The sequence below is a fragment of the Mesoplodon mirus genome (genome assembly GCF_964341445.2).
Source record: "Mesoplodon mirus genome assembly, chromosome: 19".
NCBI classification, from domain to species: domain Eukaryota; kingdom Metazoa; phylum Chordata; class Mammalia; order Artiodactyla; family Ziphiidae; genus Mesoplodon; species Mesoplodon mirus.
The window spans coordinates 1046788-1074461 of NC_138995.1; the positions used below are offsets into that span (position 1 = coordinate 1046788).

A 27674-nucleotide genomic window follows, 5' to 3' on the forward strand; every position below is an offset into this window, starting at 1 on the left:
CCACTTCAGAGACGCCGTCACCAAATGACAAAGTGCACAGGAACCTGGGTCACCTGATCCCAGAAGGGGCTGTGGCCTCAATCACGGTCAGTTAGAACTGTGGTCAACCTTGCCTGAGCAGGCTCCTGGGGAAGCAGAAGGCAGGAATCTGATGACAGCAACGCCTCCTCAAGTGTAAGCGCCCCTTCCACAGCCTGCCCAGGGGCCTGGGGGTCAGCAGGGAAGGGGGCTGCTCTCCCAACACCCACCTGGCCCTCGGGCCATCAGGAACCTCAGGGCACTCACAGGCAGGAGGGGACTCGGGGGGTTTGCTCATTCGATGCCCAGCAGCAGCTGATGAAGACGCTGTAGTTACATGGTCTCGGGAGGGTGGCCTTCCGGGGCCGGGCAAGACCAGGAGGAGGAAGGCCCCTCCCGCCGGGGGAAGGCGTGCAGGCCGTCCCATGTGCCCCTCTAATCCGGCTCTGGGCGCAGAAGGCCGACCCTCCAGATAAGCCCACCTGCTGAGCCACTGGAGGGGGCGGCCGGCCCACAGGTCCCCTGCCCCTCCCTCCGCAGCCTCTCCTGGGCTCCCAGCTCTGAGAGCTCCCGCCACCCGGCTCCCCCTGCCGCTTCGTGCCCAGTGGGGACAACGGCTCCTGCTCTGCCCGGTCCCCAATCTGCTCTGTCCCTGAAAAGTCCACATAAAGTGTTTCCTTTTGTTTTCGGCCGTGCCGCACAGCATGCGGGATCTTAGTGCCCTGACCGGGGATTGAACCTGCGGCCCCTACAGTGGAAGCACAGAGTCCTAACCACTGGACCGCCAGGTAAGTCCCTAAACTGTCTTTAGTTAAACCTTGTGTTGACGCGGAAAGAAAAAGCGAAACCTGACCTCACAAGACCTTTAGTGAACAGGCACCGTGCACGAGGCCCTGCCCCCAGCGGCACGTCCATGACACCCAAGAGGAGACAAGTGGAAATAAAGATACATCTGAACAACACGGTTATGCACAGAACGATTCCTTCCAGCCACGGGCTGCAGCACACTCCTCAGCAGACCGGTATCATCATGGACGTCACCATGCCATCGAAGGCCCTGCAAAGAGAAACAGACAATCAGAGAAGCAGAGCCAGGCCCTCCATCCCTGGCTGGCAGAGATGTCAGTCTCTGAGGTCCCGGTGAGTGAAACTGGCTGAGGCCAGGACGTGCGTGCCGACACAACAGGCGGTGAGAATCTGAGTCTCCCACCTCATTCCTGTGTGGTTTCCCACGGTGCTGCCCTTGCTGGGTCTCCAGGCCGGGGTGGGACCCAGGATGACCCAAGACACATTGTCACCACTGAGGGAAGGCGCCATAGGAAGGGGTCATCTTCCCTGGCTGGGGTCACCTGCCGGCTACAAGGAACCCCTTAGGAACTGTGTCTGGGATGCAGGGAATTCCCAGAGCAGGTTTGGAGCACGTGCTCGTGAATGCTTCTTTGGGAAGCATCACTGTGACATCCAGATGTTAGGTCTGTGTTTACCTGAAGGCTATTTGGAAGACACCTGCAACCTAATTTCCTAATCGTCTAAGTTCAACATCAAAGACAAAATCGGGCCGCGACAGGAGGACGTTTTCTCCCAGAGGCTCCTGTCCGTATGCCTGGGCCCTCACTGGGATCTGGGGAGGCGCCCCAGGACCCGCTGGGCCGACCTGGGAGACCAGACGGGCAAGCTCTGCCCCCTCCGCTCCCCAGCTCCTCGCCTGCTGATCTGGAGACCCAAGGAAGAGCTTGTTTGGAAACACAGGGTTCTGCTTCTTCAGAATGGCTGCCTTAGAGGGACAGTGCCCGTCGCTTAAAAAGACCTTCCCTCCCTGCCTCTCAGAATCGCTGCCTCTCAGCAAGGCGGGGGCTACCCGAGAAGGCACCACACCCACCTGGACTGAATGCGGTCCCCCGGGTTATAGAAGGGGTTGCACATCACGTCTGTGTAGGAGTTGTGTAGCTTCCGGAACATCTGAAACAAGAACCAACAACGTGTTTAATTCACATGTGCAAGTACACACAGCTGCTGCCATGCTCGGGCTTCTCAGCATTTCTGAACAAAGACGGAAAACCGAGAGGCCAGGCGCGCCCACTGGTCCCCACACTCACACTGCGAATCTCGTTGTCTCTGAGCGCCGTGTTGGAGGAATCCACTACCATGACAAACTTCACCTTGGAGTTGGTCACGTAGCCGTATCTGCACAGCTGGTTAGGGAACATGCTCTTAACACGGGGACTCTGTGACAGCCCCAAGCACAACATCACCGTGCAGAGCCTGTGAGAGGAAGGCCATCTGTGCACGTCCTCCGGCTGCTAAGCTGCCCTGGAGAAGCATGACAACCTGCATCACAACAAGTGCCCCAGGCTGGGCCACTCCCACAGTGCCAGGAGGACACGGGGCTGCACCAGGTGTGACTGGACACTTCCTTCGACAGCTTCTTGTGTTTACTGGAGAAGCAAAGGGCAGGGAGCTAAGCCTTATCATGATTCAAGCCCCAGGGCAACCTGCCCAAACCCTGGGGCCCCTCGCCTTCTCTCTGCATCAGTTCCCAGCTGGGAAGGGTTAACTGCAAGACCAGAGGTTGCACAAATGAGGCGAATCCTGCCTAAGGTACCCACACCTCTAAAGGCCACTCCATCTTGCGGAACAGTGGCTCCGGGCAGTGACGCTGGGTGAGCTCGTTACTGCTTGTGGGAATGTCTTTGAACTCCATGGGTTTCGAGCCATTTGTCCCAAGGACTGGTCAAGATCTCACAGTGACTGGTGGGGCTGGGCCTGGCAAAGAGATGAGTGGGGACTTCCCTGGTGGTCCAGTGGCTAAGACTCCTCGCTCCCAATGCAGGGGGCCCGGGTTCGATCCCTGCTCGGGGAACTAGATCCCACATGCATGCTGCAAGTGAGAGTCCACATGCCGCAACTAAAGATCCTGCACGCTGCAAGGAATATCCCACATGCCACAAGTAAGACCCTGTGCAGCCTAAATAAATAAATACTAAAAAAAAAAAAAAGATGCGTGAACAATGACCCCTTGCTCAGGAGGTGGTGGCCCCGCTGAGACGGCATGAAGCCAGAGAGTCCCCAGTTCCTCCACAAACCCAAGGGACAGGTGGGGATTGTCACAAGGCAATTCAAGCCTGGCTATTCCCACATTATCCTCCTAATTAAAGAAAAAAGGGTATGAGGTCCTAATTGTCCTCAAGCTGCTCTAATTCCCCACTGGCCAGAAGCCCGCATCTTTTTTCCTTTTCAAGTGATGTTACGAGATGCTTTTCAAGGGGACCTAACGCTACAGCGCACCCTGCGACTGCAGGGAATCCCCAGACTTGAAGCCACTGCCAAGTGCGAGGATACACCTTGTAGTCCTCTGTGGGGTACAGCAGGCCCAGGTAGAGCTCCCTCTGGTCCACCAGGGCCTTCCCCATTGCTGAGATCTTCTCGTCCACCACGTCCAGGGACGTGTGCACCATGTAGTGAAACTTGAGCTCGTTCTCTGTGGGGACACTGCGGATGTAAAGAGGGTAATTCTGCAAGAAAAAGATGACGGCGGCTGAAGTGACAAGGATCCACCCCACCTGCGCTGGCCTGGAAAACAAGGCCACGGGGCACTCAGGAGGGCAGATCAGCCAAGTGCCAATTAGCCATGGAATACGCTCTCATTCCCCAAAACCCACTGCTTAATCCTCCAAACTGGGACGTCCCTGGTGGTGCAGTGCTTAAGAATCCGCCTGCCAATGCAGGGGACACGGGTTTGAGCCCTGGTCCGGGAAGATCCCACATGCCGCGGAGCAACTAAGCCCGTGAGCCACAACTACTGAAGCCCGCGCGCCTAGAGCCTGTGCTCCCCAACAAGAGAAGCAGCCTGCTCGCTGCAACTAGAGAAAGCCCGCGCGCAGCAACAAAGACCCAAGGACGAAGACCCAACGCAGCCGAAAATAAATAATAAATAAATAAAATTTCAAATTGCCGTGGGCATTGCCTTCAGGGCGCCCAATCTTGAGGAGTTTTTCTTTCTTTTTTTTTTTTTTTTGTGGTATGCGGGCCTCCCACTGTCGTGGCCTCTCCCGTTGCGGAGCACAGGCTCCGGACGCGCAGGCTCAGCGGCCATGGCTCACGGGCCCAGCCGCTCCGCGGCACGTGGGATCTTCCCAAACCGGGGCACGAACCCGTGTCCCCTGCATCGGCAGGCGGACTCTCAACCACTGCGCCACCAGGGAAGCCCTTGAGGAGTTTTTCATTCTGTCTGCAAAGGGGCATGGGTAGGATGGGCAGAAAAGAGAAGACGGCTCTGGGAAGTGGGTCTGAGCGCAGACTGTCACTCACCTTCTGAGCAGGGCCCCATCCTAGCACGTGCCCTCCTCCTGGCCCCATCATACTGGCTGTTTCCCAACACTCCAGCTCCTGCAGTCTCAGAGGCACTGGCAGGCTCCCTCTAAACCCGTCAAGGCTCGTCTCAGACCTCCATCTCTGCAGAGCCATTTCCGAGCAACCTAACCCCGGAGTTAACAGCGTCTTCCCAGGCTCCTACAGGCCTGGCACTGCACAGATATAGTGTACACAACGCTGTCCCTACCCTGATGGAGATGACAGATGAAGGAGACAGTCCACAAACCCACCAACAAATAACGCAGCAAGTGATAAGACGGAAGCCAGCATAACAAGAGCTTCACGGGAAAACCGCCTCAGAAGCCTAGTCTTTCAAAAGGCCGGGGCGGACACCACGGCTCCGTGCAGTAGGAGCGCGTGGATGGGCACGCAGCTCAATCTCAGGATTCAGAAAAAACTTTCTGGAGAAAGTGAAATCTTTGGTGGCCAGTGGAGGGGACAGGAGTGGGGGAGAGGGAGGAAGGGGTTCCAGGTGCACAGGCCCAGAGGTGAGAGAGCAGAGCCTGCCGTGGGAGCTGCAGGTAAGTCCGTCAGCTGGAGTGGAGAGTGTCTGTGGTACGGGGAGGGGATTACTCAGACATGATCCTAAAGCAATGAAAAGCCACTGTTGAGGTTTCTAGGCAGAGGTGTGCAACGGTCTGACTTGTGGCTGCTGAGCGAAGAGGAAACAGTCACTCGTCCGGGGGTCAAGGGCCTGGCCGTTGGGAGCGCGCGGCCGAGAAGGATGGACAGAAGTGGACGCCTAGACTCGGGAGCAGGAAACCACAAAGCCCGCGGACGGATGGCTGGGTGGAGCGGGGGCCCGGACGGAAGAGGAAGACCCGGCCCGTGACGCTTCGGCAGCGGCAGGTGCAGGTCTGGGCGGCGCCTCCCCCGGGCCCGCCCCTGGCCACCTACGCTCGGCAAAGCCCCCGAGCCCACCCTCCGGAGCCCTTGGGGCAGGGAAGGAGAGGAACCGGAGAGCTAGGCTGACGCTGGAGCGGGCCTGCCCTCCGGAGTACGCACCTCCTTGGCGATCACCGCTACGCACACCGCCATTTTGGGGGCCCGACAGGCCGCATCACGTGACGACGACGACGGTCACGCGGCCGGCCAGGCCCCGCCCCTCCCCACCCCACCCCATCCCACCCCACCCGACCCCACCCGCCTGTCATTCGGCTGGCCCTGACCCTGCCTCTCCTGTCAGTCAGTCGGCCTTGCCCCGCATCCCTGTCACTCAGCCGGTCTGACCCCGCCCCACCTCTCATTCTGTCGGTCAGGTCAGGGCCCCGCTTCTTCTGTCACTCAGCCGGCATGGCCCCGCCCCATCGCCCGGCCGGAAGGATCGCCCGCTTCGCCAGGCCCGTTCCCGCCGCTCCGGGGCTCGGTGGCGCTCGGCGTGGTTACCATGGCGGCGGTTGCTGTGGCGACGAGGTGGCGGCTGCTTCTGGTGCTGAGCGCCGTGGGGCTGGGGGTCCCAGGCGCCCCGCAGCCCCCCAACATCCTGCTCCTGCTCATGGACGACGTGAGTGCGGGTGTGGGCCGGGCTCCCGGGAGGGCTGCGCGCGGGCGGGGTTGGGGGCGGCCGGCGGTGTGGGGGTCGCGCCTGGCCCTGCAGGCCGCAGCCTGGCTCGTGGGTGAGGGTGAAGCGAGGTGTAGCGTCCAGGCCGGGCCAGGAGGAGACCTTCCTGCCCTGTTCCCTCCCCCGCTCCTTCCGCTGCCCCTCAGGCGTGCCGCGACGCTGGCCGCGTGAGGACCACCTCCCCAGGATCCCTGCTGTCGCCTGCCGCCCCCCACTGCTGGGGGTGTGGGTGGCAGGGAAGCGGTGCAGAGCTGACTAAGACCCCGGCCTGCCTGCCCGCCCTGGAAGTCGCCTTCCCCGCTGCCTTTGGCCTGCTGGACCGGCCCTGCCCCAGGGCTGCCGCCACCTGCTTGGTCTGGCTGCTCCCACCCTGCTGAGATTTCTGACCAAAGGTCAGGTCTTTGTGGGTCGGGGAAGAACTGAACCAGAGGAATGTCCCCCGATGGGTGTGTGTGTAGCCCCAGGCCACCCTGGTCACACCGGTGGGCCAGCCCTTCCCACAGAGCCGAGCTGTTCGCGCCTTCTTTGCGACTTGGTCCCTGTGCTCCTTCCCAAGGAAGCGGGACTGTATTGGGGGGGCACTTTTTGGGGAGTGAGATGGAGGTTCTGAAATTAGCCCATGTGAGGCGTTGGGGTAAAGTGGGGACGCAGACAAACCTGGGTTCAGGTGCCTGCTCCACTGAGCTGTGGGCCTGCCCTCCGCCCCGTCCTGAGGGCTGAGGCAGTGCAGAGGGTCCTGCATGCGGCTCCTAAACCCTCGACTCCGGACTACAAGTGGGGGGGCCCTGGATGGCTTCAGGATGGGGTCGCCAGGAAGGCCAAGGCGTGACTGGAGGGTTAGAGCTTCCAGCACAGCCTTGACCTCCAGGGACTCCAGGTCGGTGTACACGTGGAAGGGCTCAGAGAGGGCAGGGAAGGCCCCCCGACACCTCACCCGAGGCATCTCTTCCACCTGTTGTTCCTGAGTTGTACCCTTGATAGTAAACAGGTGGTAGTAAACACAGCGCCACCCTGAGTTCTGTGAGCCGTTCTAGCAAATTATCCAACTTTGGGGGCAGTGGGGGTGGGTTGTGGAAGCCTTGACTTACAGGAGGCCCAGGATGTGGGCCTGGCATGTGAAGTGGGGGCAGTCTTGTGGGGCTGAGCCCTTGACCTGTGGGGTCAGATGCCAGGTCTGGGTAGGTAGTGTCAGACGGAGCTGAATTGCACTCCCAGCTGGTGCCCGGAGGCCAGAGAAGTGTTGCTGTGGTCACCCACCCACACACATTTGGTGTCAGAAGTGTTGTGAGTAAAAATAGCTAAAAGTTCCCCAAAAGACCAGCAGAGACACTCCCAGGAGCCTTTGGACCAAGGCCACGGGACTCACGTGGCTGCTGGGCGGTCCTGGCTGGTCGGAATTGCGAGGTGCCGTGTGTGTAAAAAACACGCTCGGATTTCAAAGACCTAGTACAAGAAAAAGACATAAAATATATCTCATGTAATTTTTTTATTATGAAAATAATTCTTTATTACAAAAAGTTAACAACATTCAAATAAGCCGGAAAAGATCGCAGCAACCCATCCATAGTGGCACCACCCAGAGGTGACACAGACCGTGCTTCTCTTTACCCATAACTGCTCAGACACGACGGCTTCCGCAGGGACCCGGAAGCTCCTCTCCTCCGGAGCCCGCCCCGATGGCTGGTACGGAAACTTTGCTTCATGACGAACACGTGGGCCTTGGAAATGCTCGCTGACAGCGGGTCAGCCTTCTCAAAGCTGAGGTTGCTGGGCAGGAAGGCTGTTTAAGTACGTAAATGATTGGGGCAAGGCTGAGCTGAGCACTTAGCCTCTCCGATTTCTGCCCCTCCCCTTCTCTGCAAGGTGACAGTTCATTAGTGAAGGTTGATGCTGCAGGCTGGTAGAGATGGTCGTTTTCTGGATTTATGGGGCTACAGAAAGTACACCCTGTGCCCACACCCACCTGTTTCTCTTTGCCCGTTACCGGGGCCGCTGGGCTCTGTCGGAGGCCCTGAGTGGTGGAGCGGGACCGGCACTGGGCACGTCTTACTTGAGGGGGGCTGACCCGGGGGCCCGTCTGCCTGGGTGCCCAGGGTGGGTCCAGGAAACGGGGACAGTGGGCCAGGAGGCCCTGATGCCCTGACTCTCCTCTGCGGGTTCCTCCTGTGACTTTGGGGTTCTTTGGCAGCTGAAGCCCGGAGAAGTCAGGGAGACCTCTGTCCTGGTCAGCAAATGACAGGAAACACACTCAAAGCGACTTTAGCAGAAGTGGGGGCCGAGGCTCTCCCGACTAGACAGGCTTCGGGCCCCCCAGCTCTGTGTCCTCACCCGTGCGGTCATCTGGCCTGGCAGGAGGTGCACGCCCTGGTAGGCGTCAACCTATGGAAGAATTTAGAAGAGGCTGAGAAGCTCCATTCTCTAAGGCTGATGGGTGATGGGGCCGGGGCGCAGGGACAGAGCTCCCTCCTGCCTGGCTGGGCCCGAGCGCCGTCTGTGTCTCAGTTCTTTACTTGTAAAACAGGACTAAGAAGGACGCCCTGTGACTACTGGGAAGGGTAAGGCCAGGCTGCACAGAGGCCAGCCGCTGTGTCCCCACGGTGGGCCCATCCAGCCAGTGCCCCCATCCTGACCCTCCAGGGCCTCGCACACGTGTCGATGTGGACACGCTCACGGGTAATAATCCCTCATAGCCGCGTGTGGCCCCTGTACTGCTCAGAAATCTTTTATTTTTTTTAATTTTTATTGGAGTGTAGTTGCTTTACAGTGTTGTGTTAGTTTCTACTGTACAGCAAAATGAGTCAGGTATACGTATGTATATATCCTCTCATTTTTGGATTTCTTTCCCATTTAGGTCACCAGGGAGTACTGAGTAGAGTTCCCTGTACTGTGTTCTCATTAGTTATGCCCATAAGTCTTGAAGTTCCCACCGAGTAAAGGCAAGGCCGCGGCCAGGAAGAGGACCGTAGGCCCGGGTTCCTGGCTGCCTTGGGAGCGCGGGTGGGCGATCACGTGGGAGAGGGGAGACATCCTTCCCACTCTGTGGGAGAGCCTGCCCAGGGGGCCGTGGAGGATGGTCTCATGGAACCGGTGATAGCCGTGCAAGGCGGATGTTAACGTCCCTATTTTTATAGCCAAGAAAGCCTACCGATAAGTGATAATAGAATTTGATACAGCAGGAAAGAGCTAACACAGCAGGCCAATGACTGCAGGCCTCAGAGAGGCTCACCTGTACATAGGTGGGTCCTTGGCCGCCATCTGGGAACTTGGATTTGGGGAGTATCCCAGCATTCCCTGTGCCTAAACTGTTTCTGCAAACGTCAGATCTGTGCTGACCCCCACCTCCCTCCTGGGAGGCTGGGATTTGGGTGGCGCCAGCGGACCCGGCCCCTCTGCCTCTCTCTGCTCCTCCTCCCTGGCCTGTGGGTGAGGGTGGGCAGCCCGCCTGCGCCCCGTGGGCCGCGGGGAGAGGCCTGGAGCCTGCAGCCTGGTGCCTCCCACTCCGCTTCCTGCCCCGTCGGCCGCACCTCCCTCCAGGGGCAACTTGCATTCCAGCTCCTGTTGTGGTGAACGGAAAAGCCTTTTCAGTAACTTCAAGGTAAACCATCTCCAAAGGGAGTCTGTGGCTGGAAGGGTCTTGGAGAACAGCCCGCACGGTCCAAGGGCAAAAGCCCCAAGACAGTTCTGGGACCTGAGTGTCAGGATGGGCCTAAGGCTGGGGGACAAGGGGACGTGTCCCCCTCCTGGCTCTCCCTGACGGAGAGGGCGCCGTGTGAGCTACTGCCCAGTGCAGGGGACATGAGTGATTACAGCCAGACCACACACGTACCTGTGACCATCCTGGGCAAACCTGCATGCTTGGCCCCCACGTGTGACCCAAGGCTCCCCGAGCTTCGTGTGCGCCGGCCCAGCTCTCCCCAGCGTCTCCGTGCAGACCTGCCGAGGCTGCTGTGGGCTGGCAGGCCGTGGCCCATGAGTCCGGAGAGCTTTAAGGGGCCCCAGAGAGACAGGCACGGCTAGGCCTCTGCAGCACCAGGTGCCTGCGCTATTCCGGTCGCGCTCCATGGAGACGTCGTTTCCATCACGCACAGTTCGCCAGTTAAAGGGCGCAATTCCGCGGTTTCTGGCACCTGCACAGCGTCATGCAGCTGTCACCACGGTCAGCTGTAGGTCATCTTCATAACCCCGGGAAGAAGCCCCGTCCCCGCCCTCCCCCCCACTCCACCCCTCCAGGAGGAGCGGCCGGTGAAGGAGAGCCCACTTGGAGGGGGCTGGCGCGTCTAGAGAATGCAGAGGGGAAGCAGGGCCGCGCCCGCCATCAGCGCCCAGGGGAATCCGTTTGTCGGGGTCACTCCTGCCCCACGCCACCGGCCGCAAAAGGATGCGTTGGGTCGTAGAGCGAAGTCGCGTCCCGTTGCCCTTTTCAGGTATTTCTTTAGCGCTTTATGATGAAAGTTGTCAAAGACCCGTGCAGCTGCAAGCGTGCCGCAGTGCACAGCTGTCGCCCCACCTGGACCCTGCCTGCCGTGTCTCACATCTGTCCGTCCGTCCGTCCCTGTGCACGTGCTAACCCACCTCACCACCTGGCTGGTTTTATTTTGGCACAATGCACATACCACGAATTCACCCTTTTAACATTCTAAAGCGTGCAGTTCGGCGGTGGTTAGCACGTTTGCCGGCTTGTGCAGCGCCCCCATCCAGTAGCTGAGCACATCCCACCCCCCGAAGAGAAACCCCTGTCCCACTGGCAGTCACTCTCCTCCCCCTCCCCCAGCCCCCGGCAACCACCCATCTGCCTTGTCCCCATGGACTTGCCTGTTCTGGACGTTTCACATCCATCGTACACCCTGCGGCCTTTTCTGACCGGCCTCTCAGCAGCCTGTTTTCGTGAGTGTCAGCACCTCGTTCCTCTTTACGGCTGAGTACTGGCCCGTAGTGTGTGTATCAGGTCCCTCGTGCCTAACAGATGGCCACAGACTTGGTGCCTTGGAATAGGAATCTATTCCCTCCAGTCCTGGAGGCCAGAGTCTGAAATCAAGGGGTCGTAGGGCCAGTCTCTCCAGAGGCTCCGAGGGAGGGTCCTCCCTCCCCTCCATTTCCTGGGGGCTCCTGTGCTCCTTGGCTTGTGGCCGCGACCCTCCAGTCTCTGCCTCCGTCGTGGAGGCCTGGCCTCTCCTCGTGTGTCTGTCTGGTCTCTGTGTCCATCTTCTCACCCGGGCCCCAGTCGCTGGATTTAGGACCACCCGAGTCCAGTGTGGTCTCATCTCAGCTACTTATGTCCGTGTTCCCAAATATGGCTACGTTCTCCGGTTCTGAGTGGACGTAAACTGGGGAGGCTGCTGTTCACTCTGGTCCTGGATGGATAGACTGCATCCTGTCTACTGTTGATCAGTGATGGACACAGGCTGTTTCTTTTGAGCAGTTGGGAGTCCTGCTGCTGTGGACGTCCATGCGGCGCCTGGGTGCCGGCCGGCCCAGTTCTCGGGACAGCGAGCTTGTGGGGAACTGCGGGTCTCGGGGCCTTGCCGGGTTAGCTTCATGGAGCCTGGCCACTGTTTTTAAATGTGAATTCACACCGCAGAGTAGGACGGCCTCCTCGTCTGTGCGGAAGGCAGGGGTGTGTGTCTTGGTGCCAGTGCCCCGTGAGCACGTCAGGCCGGCGTCGGAGCCGGGAGGAGGTGGGCGCTGGGCATCTGCACCGGGGAGCGGCTGGCCATGCACTGGCCGTACTCAGGGTGCACCGGGGGCCGTGGCTCCGGCTACGTTCTCATCCCACCTTCACTCGCTCTTTCCTGCAGATGGGGTGGGGCGACCTCGGGGTGTACGGAGAACCTTCCAGAGAGACCCCGAATTTGGACCGGATGGCTGCGGAAGGGATGCTCTTCCCGAACTTCTACACGGCCAACCCCCTGTGCTCCCCTTGTAAGTCAGGGCCCCCTCAGGCCACCAGGGAGTGGGGCCGGGCATAGGGCATGCTGGGCGGGGGGACGCGAGGGGGGCGGGCACAGAGTGCAGAGACTGAGGCGCGGCGGGGAGGCGGGGAATGCGTAGACCAGAAAGTGGGGCACAGGGTGCGGGCACGGAGCGCGGGGGTGGCAGCCCTGACTTGTGTGCCGGCTCCACCGGCGTTTCCTGCGAGGGGCAGAGGGCTGGCAGGCGGCCCCTTCTGTCGGATCCTGGTGCTTGGGAGCACCTGGGCTCCGTGCCCTCCGGAACGCGGGGCCATCAGGAGCCATCAGAGGCCACCAAGAGCTCGGAGCCTCTGCGGGTGTTCGAGGCCCAAGTGGCTGCCTCGGCGGCGGGGGCTGTTCATTCACGGAGCTGAGTGCCGCGGCTGGTTCGGGGGAGGTGCTCGGCCGGGGAAGGGATCGTCAGCTGGGGGTGTAGGGGCCTCGCAGGTGGGGAGAACCTCTGATCTGGAGGACGAGATGTGACGCCGGAAGGGGCGGCGCATGAGGAGGCCTGCGGGCTGTCCCGGGAGCCAGAGAGAGAGCGAGGGTGCACTGCAGCCGGCCCTGCTGGGCTGTGCTTCCTCCCGGCTCTCAAGTGGCTGCCGGGGACTCAGGTACCACAGGGCTGGCCTCGGGCTGCATGCGTGACCCGTGTTTCTGTTGTGTCGCCTCCGCGTAGCCAGGGCAGCTCTGCTCACCGGACGCCTGCCCGTCCGCAGTGGCTTCTACACCACCAACGGGCACGCCAGGAACGGTAGGTTGTGCCCTGGGGCAGAGGGAGGGGGCGTCTGTCACCTGTCCTCTCCGGTGACCTGGCTTCTCCCGGGCGCACTCGTTACCCAGGGTTGAGGGTTCTGTCTGGGTCGTAACTCATTCGCAGAGCTTCCATCAGAAACAATGTGTTTTAGGCAAGTGGGGAGGATGTGAGGGTGGGGCCGGCTCCCGCCCTGTCCCGGGGGTGGGGGCGGCCCGGCTCTAGGGTGGGCTCCCCACCAGGTGGGGCTTCAAGGGCCCCTTGGAGGAAGGTGTGGTCTCAGAGCCTGAGTTCTGGAGACCCTGGGGGCGTGCCCTCCCCTGACCCCTGACGTCCGGACCCCCCTCGGGGGCACGTTTGCCTGTGGGCTCCGGTAATGGTGCTGGCCGTGAGGAGCGGCTGGAAGACCTGAAAAGTGCCCCGGCAGTGCCGCCCCGACCAGGGCTCTGCCGCTCCGCCCTGCCGGCTCACACGGTGCGTTGCTCCACCAGCCTACACGCCACAGGAGATAGTGGGCGGCATCCCGGACTCAGAGCTCCTGCTGCCGGAGCTGCTGAAGGAGGCCGGCTACACCAGCAAGATCGTGGGCAAGTGGTAAGTCCCACACCTGCCAGCTGGGCTCACCCCACGGGCTCCGTGCTCACGTTGCCCAGCGGGAGCCCCTCGGGTGGGAGGAGAGCTCCTGAATTCCAGGTCCGCTAAGATGTCCAAAGCGGCCCTTTAAAAGCTGCTGTGGCCGTGCCCGGGGGACCTCCCGTGGTGAGGCTGGGCTGGTGGCTGCCACAGCAGCACCAAAGGAACCATGTTATTGCACACACGTGCCGTCACTATCACACGCCAGCGAGCAAAGGGGCTCTGTCTGGTGATGAAACCAAGAAGCAAGCAGGGGACAGAGGACGGCCGTGTGGTGTGGAATCATCGGGATCAAGTGATCGTAAAAGATCACGTTGTCCCACGCGGTGTCGCGCTGTTACGTGGCTTCTCTCCTACTCCCCGGGGATGCCTAAGTACGCAGCCCTAGACGTTGATATGAAGGTCGGATGTCCTCTCTTTCCTTCCGAGTGTTGGAGCCCTTGGAGACCAAGCCTGCTTCCTACAGGAAGCCTTCCCTGACTTTCCAGCCCTGATCATCTCTGCTCGGCCGCTGCTGTGCTTTGGACCCTCTCCCCTTGACCCCTCTGGCACTCACCGCCTCGAGGGCAAGCACCTCATCTGCGCCCCTTGGGGACCACTGCCTCACGCAGTTGAGAGTCCTAGTGATGGGGGATCTGCAGAAACCGGGAGAGGAGTCCTCAGGGAACCCGGGGACCTGGGGGCTGCAGAGCAGAGCTGACGAGGGTGCAGGATGTGGGAAGCCTGCAAGACCCAGCAGTGCTGGGAAGGCCCGGGAGACGGCGGTAGGGCGGCTACGAGGCCCACTGGGGCCGTGCCAGGGCTGCGCCCACAGAAGGAGGAGGCTCTGCGATGACCGGCGCTCTCTGCCCAGCCTGGAGGTTCTGCCCCGGTCCAGGGGTCTTCCATTCATGGTCACTGACACGGGGCAGCCAGAGCTGGAGTGGGAGCCTGTCCCCACGAGCTCCCGACATGGGCGGACTCAGGAACAGGAAGGGACGCAGCAGGGCCTGGAGAAGCAACTGGCATGGACTCAAGGAGGTGGACGCGGTGCTGGTTGACCAGCCGGGGTCAGGGCGGCCATGACCAATGGGATGACGGGCTCTGGGAGGCCCGGGGCAGGGGGCTCGGCCCCTCCTCTGCCAGGTGGGTGTCCTGGTCTCAGCAGGGTCACGTCAGAGCCGCAGGGGGTGTTGGTGGCCGTGGCCATGACTGCCTGACAGCCAGCCTTGGGCCCCAGCACCATGGATCCGGAATTCCACGGCCTAACCAAGGCCTGGGGTGGATGGAGCCTGGGCTCCCATGAGGGGCTGCCCCGAGTCCCAGGGGCTTGACGTGCTGTCACTCAGCTCGCTGGCGGGCAGCGCTGACCCCGCAGCTGCCCTGGGACCAGCACTTGGAATCAACAGCTTCACACGAGCCGGACCTTCGTGGGTGTTTCTGTTTCACGAAGGCCGTTTGGGCTGCAGGACGCAGGCCCAGGAGCGTCACACCCAGCGGTGTCCAGCATGGAGGGGGCGTCATAGCTGCGGGCCCAGAGAGGAAGCACAGGGCACAGCTGGCTCTCCTTTGCGGAGACGGCGCTCAGGGCAGAGCCGGTGCGGGTGCCCCCGGCACAGGGCCTCCAGAAGCCAGGCAGCCATCCAGCGGAGGCAGAGTGTTTCAGGACCAGCAGGGGGGACCGAGAGGTTCACTTACCAGTGCCCAGACTCCGCTGCCGGCCAGCTCAGTCCCGGCCCCATCCTGCCCTGCTGCCTTGTGCTGCATCCACCTCACCGAGGGACCGAGCTGTACGGCAAGCTCACGGTGACGTGGACTCGGCCCGGCCCAGTGCAGCCCCCCAGCGCTGTGCTGGCGATGCTGGCTGCGAGAGGCTTTCTGCAAACGTGACCCCAAGAAACCTGTCTGCTTCCCAGGGAGGAGGAACCTCACCCCGAAACCCCTTCCCTAAGCTGCACCTTCTCAAGAGAGACCCTCCCACTGGCGAGAGGACCCGACGTGACGCACCCGCGGGGAAGGGGCTCCTGGGTGGGAGCAGGGGCCGGGTCCGAGCCCGGGTCTCAGGAATAGCTGGGCCGTTGCCCTGAAGGCACCTTGCCGTGTTCTCCTCTCGTCCCGCCGGAGCAGTGAGCCACACTCATGGGACCTGGTCACCGTCCCCGTGTGCGCCCCTCGGTTGTCGCCTGGGTGGACCGTGCGGGCAGGGGGGCCAGGCCGTGGGGCACCTGGGCTCAGCACACCCTGGGGCTGGCTGGAGCCTTGTCTCCTGAGCTGTTCTCTGAAGGCGAGGGTGTTTGCTTCCTGGAGCTCCGGGGCGCCCATGCAGCGGTCCCTGAAGTGCCCCGGGTTCCTGTCTCTAGGCATCTGGGCCACAGGCCTCAGTTCCACCCCCTGAAGCACGGATTCGATGAGTGGTTTGGATCCCCCAACTGTCACTTTGGACCTTATGACAACAAGGCCAGGCCCAACATCCCTGTGTACCGGGACCGGGAGATGGTTGGCAGGTAACAGGCCCTGCCCACTGCTGCTGCCCACCCGCCAGCTCCTCGTCCTGCCCAGACCTCGTCCTGTGACCTCTGATTTATAAGAGCCCCGCCTCCGGGGGCTTCTCACTATCTCAGGAGAGGTGCTGGGAGCCCCAGATGCTCCCCAGAGCGAGGCGCTTCACTCGGCTTCCGGGGTTTGGGCCCCGTGCCCCTGAGGGGGCTACGCTCTGGATGGTCAGCCTTGCTCCGAGCCACCGTCTGGGGGGCCGTCGGCTGCAAGACCGACCCGGTCTGGCCATCGGGTGGCTGCAGGCAGGCCCTGGTCTTTCCTGTCTGGCCTAACTTCCCTTTCTTTCTTCCTTTTTAAATTATTTTTGTTCTGGTGGAAGCGTGGTACACGTCACTGGACCACAGAGCTGGGCCAGCATTGCTGGGGTGTAGCTCACCCAGCACCCCCATCCCAGACCGCCTCCGTCACCCCAGAGAGATGCCCACACCTGTTAGCCGTGCCCTCCGTGGCCGTGGACTGGCCGCATCCTCTCGCACCTTGGGCGGGGCTCCCCTCCTTCTCCCAGATGGTGGGGTCACCGGGGCACCAGACTCAACCCCAGTGGGTCCCCGACGGGCCTGGGAGCTTCCAGGCTCCGGTTTTGTTCCTGACCTGAACGTTTCCATCTCTCTTTTAAACGAGGCCCCTGACTTTGCCCAGGAAATCGGGGAGGAGGGGCTTTCCTGCCCTGAAGGCCGATTTCTGTCTGGATCTGTACTGTTTTCAGATTTTATGAGGAATTTCCAATTAACCTGAAGACCGGAGAAGCCAACCTCACCCAGATCTACCTGCAGGTGACGACAGCAGGGGCTGGCCCGGCTCTGGGGTAGGGGGTGGGCCTGGGGCGGGGAAGACAGTGTGCGCTTCTCCTCAGGAAGCCCTGGGTTTCATTAAGAAGCAGCAGGCAGCTCACCGCCCCTTCTTTCTACACTGGGCCGTCGACGCTACACACGCGCCTGTTTATGCCTCCAGGCCTTTCCTGGGCACCAGCCAGCGAGGGCGGTGAGTCCTTGGTCACAGAGACCTGGACCCCGGGGCGGGGGGGTCAGCCGTGCTTGATTACCACCAGAGGCTGGGCCCTCGCTTCCACTGTCAGCTGTGGACAGAGTGAAGCACGTGGGCCGCTGCGGTGGTGGGGGGAGGGGTCGGCTCCACCCCGATTCCGCCTGAAACTTGACTGGAACGCCCCCTTCTCGCCCCTCCCTGAGGTTAGGCTTTGGCCGCCCTCTGGTCCCGGAGGCCGCCGGCCCCTGCTGACCGCTCCCTCCTTCCCGCAGTTATGGGGACGCCGTCCGGGAGGTTGACGACAGCGTCGGGAAGATCCTGCAGCTCCTCCGGGACCTGAGCATCGCAGAGAACACCTTTGTTTTCTTCACGTCCGACAACGGCGCTGCCCTCATTTCTGCGCCCAGACAAGGCAAGTGACTTGAGTAGATGGGGCTCCACCCGGGGCCCCTCAGCACCCCCCACCGGGCCGAGTGTGAAGGGCTCAGCCTTGGGGAGGGAGCGACACCGGCACGCGCCCCCCGGGTCCGATGCCCCTCTTCCCCACCGCCTGGCAGGTGCCTGGTCCGGAGGGAGAGCTCGGTGGGGCAGGCGGAGGCTGAGGCTGCGGCCCTCGCTGCGTCCTGCCTCTCTACGGGCCAGGCCTGCGGCCAGTCACATCGAGTTCTCTCTCTGAAGCCGCAACGTCCCCTATCAGCGTTTCTGTTCTGATCTCAGCTGTAACACAGTGGCCGTTGTGACTGGACACGTCTGCCCCTTTTTCTGTGTTTGGGGGCCTCCCTTCCCACGGGGGCGATGACCCTGCAGCAGCCAGGCCCAGGCTTGGCGCCCCCCCCACCTCAGAAGTGCCTTCCCAGGCCTCGTGGTGGGTGGTGTCCGGGAGGGAAAGGACCGAGCCCCCCCCCTGCAGTGCTGGAGCCCCTGGCGCAGCGCGGGGGGTGCTGCACACTCCCCCAGACCCTCCCTTTGTGTCCCTGCCGGGCCTGCAGTCCTCCTGAGGACCCTGACCTCTAGGCCTCTCAGGTCTGAGGCTTTTCCACCTTGCGGAGCTGCAGCGAGGTTGTTAGACCCGGTGTTTCACGGGCCCTGAGTCACTCAGACAGCTCTGGAAGGAAGGCCACAGACAGCAGGAAACCCCACAGGGCTGGGCCTGTCTGGGGAGGCCCTGGGGGACCTTACAGCCACGTGTCCTGGGGGCAGAGGGGCCCAGGGGCCCAGGGATCTCTAGGGACAGGGACAGCGCGACTGGCTTTGGCCGAGAAGGAGCTGCAGGGGCGGAACAAGATGGTGAAAACCCACGAGCCCACCGCCAGCTGGAGAGACGGGGGCAGGAAGGAAGCAGGCCCTCGGTGGCCTCTGGCCTGGGACCCTTGCTGTCCCTGTGCTGACCAGCGAGGTGGGCTTGGGCTGCAGTGCGGGGACGAACCACAGGGTCGCTGCTGGCAAACGCTGCGCTGTTGTGTCCACCTCCCTATCCTCGGGTCCTGAGGTTGTGGGACCCTCCCTCCATCACGGCAGCGAGCCGGGGATGTGCGATTAGCCAGGACCGGGCTGTCTGTCCTCGGCACCGCCCACAGCTGGGTTCAGGGACCACCTGCTCAGAGCAGGGCGTGTCAGAGACACGGGGTCTGCACCCAGGAGCTGCTTGTGCACAGTGACATTTAGGAAACCTGGCCCCTGCCAGGCCCGGGGGCGGGACTGTGTCTTAACGTTTCCACGTCTTTCACTAACACGTCCACGTGCTGTGTGTGTGCGCAGTCGCGGTCTATGGGGGCGTGACCTTATGACCACAGCTCTAGGTCAGAGCCGTCTCCAGGCGTTCCGACCTTGAACTTGAGGCCTGAACCCCAGGGCTGGTCCTTTGTCTCCACAACGGCCTCAGTGCCTCAGCAATGTCACCTCCAAAGGGCCAGGCGGGGAGCCAGGTGGACAGACGTGTCCCGAGGGCGAGTGCCCGGCAGGGTGTGTGTGGCCCTGGGGACTCAGGCGTGTGGTATAATGGACGACTGTCCCCAGGTGGCAGCAACGGGCCCTTTCTGTGCGGGAAGCAGACCACGTTTGAAGGTGGGATGAGGGAGCCTGCGATCGCCTGGTGGCCCGGGCACATCCCTGCCGGCCAGGTGAGTCAGAGCCGGCCTTGTGCCAGGCCTGTGGTCATCCCGGGGGGTGAAGGCTCGGTCCCCTCTCTGGCCTGCTCCCTGCGCTCATTCGGCCACGCACACGTGTCATCGGGCAGGGAAAGCCTCTGTTCTGCGTGTGTGGACATGCTGCGGGATGTCACCGCGTGTGTGTGTGTGTGCACGTGCACGTCAGCGGGCACGCCTGGGGACCTGGCCCCTGGCTGCCATCTGGGAAGGGCAGGGCGGGCATCCTCAGCGCGTCTGGGCCACATCCATCGCAGGTGAGCCACCAGCTGGGCAGCATCATGGACCTCTTCACCACCAGCCTGTCCCTCGCAGGCCTGGAGCCACCCAGGGACAGGGCCATCGACGGCCTGGACCTCCTCCCCACCATGCTCCAGGGCCGCCTGACAGACAGGTAGGTTCCCGCCGGGCACTCACCCCACCTGGCGCCCCGCACCTGGTGCCGGAGCCGAGCTGGCTGACAAAGCCGGTGTCCTCGCCCAGGGAGAGGTGAGACCCGGGGATCTTGGCGTGAAACGCTTGGTGGGGTGGAGAGGCCTTGTTCCTCCCTGCGGCATCCCTCACCCTCTGCCCGGCCCCAGCCTACACCCAGCTCTGCGCCGGGACGCTGTCCAGAGGCAGTTTCTCCAGCTCAAGACCTGCTACTGTTTTGCTCAAACAAAATGAGTTTCCCAGGCTGCCGTGAAGGGGCGCGGATTCTGAAGTGTGTATAGTGTAGCCAGAGCAGGCTTACGGGCAGGAGTGGACGGCTCACTCTCTCTTTTCTGTCTTGAAACCTGGCATGAGAGCTTACTACCCCTGGCGGGGGTGGCAGGGGGTGCCAGCTGCCACGCTCGTCCCCACAGGCCCGCCTGCCATGCCCGGGTGCTACCCCCTTCCTCCGCCGCCAGCCTCCCCAGCACCGAGGATGAGGGGCGGCCATGGGGGCTCCTCCACAGCCCGGGGACCCTTTCAATTGACGCTGCCTGTCCCCCTGACAGGCCGATATTCTATTACCGTGGCAACACGCTGATGGCGGTCACCCTCGGCCAGTACAAGGCCCACTTCTGGACCTGGACCAATTCCTGGGAGGAGTTCAGACAGGTGAGGGGGTCCCGGCTCCATGGACTCCTCGTCCCTCACGTCCCACCTTGGGGAGGCCTCTGTGCCCCCGGCTCACATGCTGACCTGCTGTCAGGGACTTGGGGGTGACAAGGTGTAGCCACAAGGACAGCATCCACCCTGGCCTGGGCCACCCAGGCTCAGGAGAGGAGGTCTCAGGGCAGCTCAGCCCCAAACCCGGGTCAGATGCCTCAGGGGCCCAGGCAGACCCGGCACCTCCCCGGCCTCCCCTCCCGTCCACCCACTGGCCTGGCCAGGTGCTCAGCGGCCCCCCGAGAGGCTGTCGCGATGTTTGCTCCCCCGTGTCCGCCCCCGGTCCTGACGGTGAAGCGCGCCTGCCAGGCCCGGAGCCACACTCGGCCCTCCCAGCTCGTGGCCGCCCACCACCTCCTCTCCACGTGCCTGGGCCCCCCCTGCTCGCCCTCCCCTGGCCAAGCCTGTGCTTCCCCAGGTCCCATCACTGCCCCAGGCTGAGCTGTCCTGAGCACCCAGCACCCCAACGGGCAGGGCTGCGGCTGGCTCGCCCCTGAAGATGCTAAGGGGCCGAGAGGCCTAGGAGCACCCGCCTGAGAAGGCCCTGAGGCAGGCGGTGTGGTGATCCTTGGGGACAGTGCGTGGCCTCCCTTGTCCCTCCCAAGGCCCCTCCCCACCCCGTAGGGTCCCTGTTGCGTCCAGCTGCACGGGTGCGCTGGCATTCTGGAAGCCACCGCTCACCCACTGTGGGCTCTTGGGCCTCTTGAGGGCAGGTCTGGTCAGCCCAGCCTCCACCCAAGCCGGAGCCCACAGGGGCTGGGGAGCCTCTTCTAGCCCAGAGTGTCTGCAGGCAACTAGCAGCCACCTGCACGGCCTGTCCTGACTCGGGTACGTTCACGGTGGGGTTGGAAAGTGTCAGCCACTCGGCGTGGCTGGGTGACACCCCTGCGCAGGGCTCAGCGGGTGGTGCCGCTTCCGTTTTCCGAGGGTGGTTTGTGGGGCTTCTGGATGGTTTGGTCTGCACGGCCGCTGTCCTCTTGTGAGACAAAACCCGCAAAACTCCCGTCTCTTCTCCAAGGCACACAGGTGTGCGGGCACTGGGGGGGTCCCTCCTGCGGTGGGTTTGCATGACTGCAGTTCCATTCAGATGCCAGGGGCGGGCGGTGGGGGAGCACCCGCACGCTGCTTTGATGGCCCTTCTCCCTGCAGGGACCAGTAAGGCTGAGGGGGTGTGTGCAGTCGGGAGGGGCCCCAGAAACTATGACAGCGGCCTTGTGGCCATCGACAGCTCCCTGAGCTCCATGGAGACTTGGGTCCGCCTCTTGCATCCCTTCCAGGCGATCAACACATGAGGGGCAGCCTTGTCTGCAGGCTGGGGGCATGGCTTAGCTGAGGACACAGGTCTGGGGTCCCCAGGTGCAGGGTTCGCCTGAGGGGACCTTATTAACTTCCCACTGTACCCTTGTCTGGGGCATCTCCCACCCACCTCAACCCCCCCACCCCCCAGTGCCTGTGGGCCCACCTGCCCGTGTCCTGATCAGGTACCAGAGGCGAAGGAGGAGGGAGCATCCTCCCTGTGCCAGACCTGGTGCCACCATCACCAGCAAGCCCGGGACCTCCCCTCGTGAGGTGTCTGAGGCCCGGGGGCCGAGGCAGGAGGGAGGGCCCGTGTGTCCAGGGCCCGTGTGTCCACAGGACCCTCTGCATGTCTGGACTAAATCCACGAGCGTCGGCTCAAGGGCACGGCTCGCCCCCCTCCTCCTTCCCATCCTCCCAAAGCCAGTGCCGTGCTGGGGCAGGGCTCCCCGCGCCCCCTCTGCCTGGCTGGGCTGCGTGGGGCTCAGCTGCGGTTCCCCTGGGGTGAGTCCTCCCTCCCGTGAGTGGCTGTGAGAGAAAACTCCTGTATTAATTAGCAGGATCTTAATTAAATAGCTTATTTGATTTGCATCCAAATTATAATTTGTGTTTTCTGTCTAGACTTGGATTCTCCTCCATTAACTGCTCAGCTTTTTTATGCTAAACGTGGTTGTTTCTCCCACCGTTAAATCCACTTTGGTTCTCCAGCTGGTCTGCTCCCAGAAGGTCAGAGGTCACTCACTTGGGACCCACCTGGCCGCCCTTGACAGCTTAGATTGCAGCCGCTGACTCAGGGGTCTACAGCTCAGGGCAATCAACTGGGATTTATCTCACTCCTCACCTCCCTGCTTTACTGAGAAGCAGGATATTCACTGCTCCACCGCCTGGCTGTCCAGGACAGACACACGGGTGTTGGGAGGATTGCCGTCAGACCGCACCGGTGCCTGCAGGAGAAGCAGGAGGCACGTCTCTGTCCCCAGCCCCGTTTTAGGGTTAACGTGCCCCGCCACGGCCCCGCTCCAGACCGTGTAAACAGTGTCCCACGTTGCCTGGAGACCAGTGCCCAGCTGCTTGTGGGGCCCTGAGGTCCCCAGTGCTTCTGGGGTGGCAACGCTTGGCCTCGCCCGACTCTGCCCAGATGAAAGCAGGCCTTTCCCTAAACCAAGTCAGGGAGCCCCGAGGGGCAGCCTTCAAGCCTGGGGGACACGCTGGCATGGGAACCTCATCTCACACGCCCATCAAAGGCTGAACCCCGAGGGCAGAGGCCGCCTGGAGGGCGCGGAGCAGGGCTGCACGCCTGAGCCTTGGTGAAGATGTTCCATCTCCTGTTAAGGGTGGGGGTGGTGCATCCGCGTCCCCTGTGTCTCCTCTGGCTTTCAGGCCTGCAGTCCCTCCTCCTCAGCTGGCCAAGGAGTCTTGGAGGAATGCTGACCGCTGTGCACCTCATCTGCTACAAGGCAGATAGGGTGGACGTGAAAAGCTTTGCTCTAGAAATTAGATAGAAGATGGACTGAAATATTTTAGAGACTTACCACCCCCTCCCCCAAGAAAGTACTGAAGCCCTAGGGGATGGTGCACAGGGCAGATGGCATGCAGCCCGGCGCTGGGTGGCAAGCAGGCTCCGTCCCGCAGCACGGCATCCGCGGTCCTGCTGTGCTCGCCGGCTGCGAGCCCCGCACGCGTCACCTGCGCTTCGGCCTGTCGTTTCAGGGCGTGGATTTCTGCCCCGGGCAGAACGTGTCCGGGGTCACCACCCACTCGCAGGAAGAGCACACTAAGCTGCCGCTGGTCTTCCACCTGGGACGAGACCCCGGGGAGAGGTACCCCCTCAGGTGAGCTGGGGGTTACGGGGCCCCAGGTCCCCTGGTGGGGCGAGTGCAGCCGACCGAGCAGGGCGCCGAGGGCCCGGGAGCCACGCGGTCTCAAGGCGTTTGGGGCAGGACCAGCCGCTCCGAGAGAAACAAACCCGGGGCCAGAGGATTAAAAGGGACCCTGAGAGAGGAGAGATCAGGCGCTGCCAAGCCTGTGCGGCTCAGGGCGCCTGCGATGCCGGGCGGTGCCCGGTGGTTCCTGCTGAGCAGCAGGCTGAAGGGTCACAGCGGCTGTCCTGGGCATGACGTGGCTCTGCCTGAACCCTCATTTGCTCGGTGGTTCCCGGGGTGCACGCCTCTCAGGGAGGGCGGGCGGGACAAGGTGGGGGCCGCAGCCGCTCTTCCCGGGAGGCTGCTGGATGGTGACCCTGGGTGGGGGGCTTGTTCTCAGTCTCCCCCCAGCCCCGGCCTACCTGGGTGGGCTGCCCACTTGCTTTGTCCCTCCCTCCACCTCGGTGACCTGCTGCCGCTCGCCTGCAGTATTGCTAGCACCGAGTACCTGGATGCACTTCGCCGGGTCACCCCGGTCGTCCGGCAGCACCAGGAGGCCTTGGTCCCCGGACAGCCCCAGCTCAACATGTGCAACCGGGCGGTCATGGTAAGTGGTTCGTACGTGGGCTGTGGGGGCGTCCGGGGCCACGTGAGTGCTGACCGGTCTGCTGCAGGCACGCACCCCGCTTCCCTCCTGCTTCTCTGTCTCCGATCTCACAGGAGTGGCAAGGGGGTCGCTCGGCACCTCTGCAGGTGCAGGACAAGCCAAACCCATGTGGGATGTGGGTGTTGAAAGGCTGGGCAGATGGCCTGGGGTGCAGCAAGCCCATGGGCCACCTCCGAGCACAGCCTCCTCCAACTCCATCGGGGCTCACCCACACGTCCGTCCCATAACTGGGGTGTCCGTGTGGCTCCCTGCTCCAAAAAGATGGGCGATCTCCCGTCCCCGTGGCAGAAGCTCCGGCAGCACCCCAAAACCCGCAGAGCAAAGCCAGTAGCTTAGCCTGGCTTCCAGCCTATGAGCGCCCCCGCCCCGCACACCGCGTTCCCCAGACCCGCCTGGTGATTGTGAGGACGGCTAAGCACCTTGAAGCTGCGGGCGCGGCCGGGCCAGCGGAGCCGCTGCCTCAAGCCAGGAGGTGACTGTGTGAGCATTGCCGTGTGTGTGTGTGTGTGTGTGTGTGTGTGTGTGTGTGTGTGAGTGTGAGTGATGGGTGTGTGTGATGACACACGGATGTTGGAAGCATTCCCTAGGGGTGAGGAGTATCAGAGGGCCGGTGGCCTTGGGGGCGGCTGAGGGTCGTTGGCCAGGGCCAGTGGGGCAGCCTGGTCGCTGTTGTCCACATCTGGGGCTCACAGGGGAAGACATTGGGGGCGGGGGCCAGCAGGGCCTCCCCCTTCCCTTGAAAGGATGCCAGGCTGGCATTCCGGCCTCTGGACTCAGCAGTGGAGCAGGAGGGCCCCCCTGGCTGAGGACCACTGTGGTCCCTCAGGTCCCAGGAGCCTGAGAGACCCCCGCCTAGGGAGGAGTCCCTGGTGCCCCTGGTGCCCCCTGCAAACCCGTCTTGTCCTCTGTGACACGGTGCTGTCCGCACCCCAACACGCCATCTCCTGTCACGCCTGTCCTGTGGGCTAAACCTCCAGGTAGCAGCTGTTGCCTGGTGGCTCAGAGACCAAAGAGGTCTCAGCGACAGTAGGGGAGATGGGGAGGGACTGACGTGGCCAGGGTGCTGCCGCCACTTCCTGGGCGCGGCAGGAATTGCCGAGGCTCGGCCGACCGCGGAACAGGAGAAAGGGACCCCCGCCCCAAGTGAGCTGAGGACCCCGGAACAGCGTGGGTTGGCCTCCGACTCTGAAGCGAGCACTGCCACCAGAGAGGTGCATGGACTTAACAGTGTGTGGACACGTGTGGGCGTGTGTGTGTGTGTGCGCGCGCGCGCACGCGCACACGCGAGCGTTCAAAGCCCTCCCCGGTCCCTGCACTCTGCCTGGGCCCCGCTCGCCCAGGCCAGCGGGTGAGGACTCTGGGTAGCGACCTCTGCTCTTGGGGCAAGAGCAGCCCGGGCAGCCCGCCTCCCTAGAGCTTCATCAGCCGCCCCCCCTGACCCCCAGGCTCACAGGCTGGGTCCAGACTCCGCTTTCCGCACCTGCCCCTTCCTCTGCTCTGCCACGGAGGTTGGGAACTGCTTCCTCATCTAAACCCGGCCCTGCCCGGCAGCCTGTGCCGTCAGAGGGCCACCTGATGCTATTCAGGGCAGGGGAGGGCTTTACCTGTGGTTCTCACTGGCGTTGATGTGCTGATTCAGACTCAGGCCCTGGCAGGGGCGGTAGTAGGGGGAGTGCCCCCGACAGGGTGATGAGGGGGATGGGTACACCTCCTGGGTGAGGGGACACGACAGAGCCACAAAGGCTCCCTCTCAGGGGCATGAGTGTCCTGTTTGGTTTTTTTTAAGGAACATTTATTTATTTATTTATTTATTTATTTATTGGTTGCGTTGGGTCTTCGTTGCTGCGCAAGGGCTTTCTCTAGTTGTGGCGAGCAGGGGCCACTCTTCATTGCAGTGCACTGGCTTCTCATTGCGGTGGCTTCTCTTGTTGCGGAGCACAGGCTCTAGGTGCATGGGCTTCAGTAGTTGTGGCGCACGGGCTCAGTTGCTCCGCGGCATGTGGGATCCTCCCAGACCAGGGCTTGAACCCATGTCCCCTGCATTGGCAGGCGGATTCCCAACAACTGCACCACCGGGGAAATCCGAGTGTCCTGTTCTGTTGCCAGGAAATCATGGCCACACAAAGCAAGTCTGCCCATGAAGGTGCAGCCAGGAGAGCCTGTGCTGAAGCAGGCCAGCTTTCCCTGGGGCACCAAGGCCGCCACCTATAGAGCTTACCGGGAGGCCAAGGCTGTGGGCAGTTAGCGGACTGCCCCCTTCAGTGACAGGAAGGCCCTGTTAACACCAGGCTGCTGTGGGGCAGTGTCTCCTGTGCCGGCCTCAGGCACTGAGTTGCCTCCGAGCCAGGTGGAGACAGGTGATTCCACACTGCAGCCACCCATTGGGGTGGGGCAGGTCACAGGCTTGGGCAGGGCAGGAGTCTGGAAAGTGCTGAGTCCACAAGTGCTTGGAATAACTGCACGTCCCCTTTCTGAACTTTCATTACCCAGAACTGGGCGCCCCCGGGCTGCGAGAAGTTAGGGAAGTGCCTGATGCCCCCGGAGTCTGTCCCAGAGAAGTGTTCCTGGCCCCACTAGCACCGGCTTGGGCTCAGGACAGGCCTGGGCGTAGGAAGGCTCTGGCCTCAGGGCTCCTGTGCTGGAAGAGCCCCAACTCCCTCTGCCCCGACTGCTGCCAGACAGATGTCACCTGTAGCCAGCAGCAGGCCCTGCAAGACTACGCCTGCTGCAACCCGGCCCTGGAGTCAGTTCCCAGCCCACAGGGCCTGCCTGACTCTCCAGCCGCAGGCTCACATCAGCCCCTGAACCGGAGGCTGCCCACCTCATGTCCTCCCACTCTGCTCCAGCTACCTCCCAGCTGCCTCTTCCAGGGCCTGAGCTCTGCCCCAGGACCCAGAGGCCTGACTCGCCGTGGCTGCCCCTGCAGTCCCCTCAGGACTTCAGCCCTGGTGTCGAGGGCGGCCATGCCAATCCTGTGTTGCCCCTTGGCGCTGTGCACAGGGGATACCCCAGCACCCCTTCCCCGTGTACTCCCACCCCCATGGTCGGGGGCTGTGAACATGAAGGGGGAGGAGGCCAAGGGCCTCCCTGTCCCGGAGCCTCGACAGACAAGCCTCCCCAGTCCAGTGCGGACAGCTGAAGCCACCAGCTTCCTTGGAGATCAGGACTCCCGACCCCAGCACACTGTGGGGCCTGCCTGTGCTTCAGAGGTGCCCCGCCTGCCCTCCCGTCCTTGAGCCCAGGGTGGCAAAGCTTGAGGATGAGCCCATTCACCAGCGAAATCAGGAGAGCCTGAGCAGGACTGTGAACGGCCTCCAGGGACTCCCCCTTAAGGCTCGTGGGTCGTTTCCATTGTGTGGAGTTTCCACTCTGCAGACTGTCACACCAACTCTGCTGTTGTAAGACTTGGGAAATTATGAAGAGAACAGGTTTAGAATAAAGTAACAGGCATTTTAGCATTTTGTTTTTAAATGAAATTCTATTTGGGGGAAGTTGTCCCGGCTGGGTACCACGGTGGGGGCTGGAGTGGGCCAGGCCAAGCATCCCATCACTGCCTCCTCCGCTGCCCTCCCCCTGCAGGCCCCGGGGGAGCCAGGCAACAAAGGCCTGGGCTTCCGCCTCTGGCTCGCCCCAACCGCCGGCCGTTGGTCCTCTGAACTGCTCCCTTCCGGGCCTCTGCACCGCACTCCTGCTCGGAATCCCTCCTTGCTCCGGTCCTCAGGCACCGGCGCGCTCCTGGGGAAAGGGCCAGGCCGTGTGTTTCCGCC

General features: G+C 62.5%; 2 protein-coding genes across 4 annotated transcripts; one reads left to right on the plus strand and one right to left on the minus strand.

Annotated features, from left to right (window-relative positions):
• Nucleotides 1–867: 867 nt before the first annotated feature.
• TRAPPC2L (trafficking protein particle complex subunit 2L) lies at nt 868–5478 on the minus strand. Of its 2 annotated transcripts, none has more exons than XM_082607112.1 (5): nt 5395–5478; nt 3358–3530; nt 2115–2202; nt 1898–1977; nt 868–1075 (listed from the first exon to the last, which is right to left on the minus strand). In XM_082607112.1, exons 1-5 carry the CDS (start codon nt 5425–5427, stop codon nt 1030–1032), a joined length of 420 nt encoding a protein of 139 aa, XP_082463238.1. In that variant the 5' UTR covers nt 5428–5478; the 3' UTR covers nt 868–1029. The 2 variants fall into 2 exon arrangements, with proteins under 2 accessions (XP_082463238.1, XP_082463237.1); XM_082607111.1 differs by lacking the exon at nt 5395–5478 and adding an exon at nt 4327–4493.
• A 202-nt stretch (nt 5479–5680) lies between these two features.
• On the plus strand, nt 5681–27362 carry GALNS (galactosamine (N-acetyl)-6-sulfatase). Of its 2 annotated transcripts, none has more exons than XM_082608076.1 (14): nt 5681–5893; nt 11746–11869; nt 12578–12652; nt 13144–13246; nt 15625–15768; nt 16527–16593; nt 16674–16801; nt 17077–17216; nt 18821–18924; nt 19206–19342; nt 19929–20031; nt 23089–23210; nt 23730–23847; nt 23961–24348. In XM_082608076.1, exons 1-14 carry the CDS (start codon nt 5777–5779, stop codon nt 24132–24134), a joined length of 1656 nt encoding a protein of 551 aa, XP_082464202.1. In that variant the 5' UTR covers nt 5681–5776; the 3' UTR covers nt 24135–24348. The 2 variants fall into 2 exon arrangements, with proteins under 2 accessions (XP_082464202.1, XP_082464203.1); XM_082608077.1 differs by lacking the exon at nt 23961–24348 and adding an exon at nt 26398–27362 and having other exon boundaries at nt 5684–5893.
• Nucleotides 27363–27674: the final 312 nt, after the last annotated feature.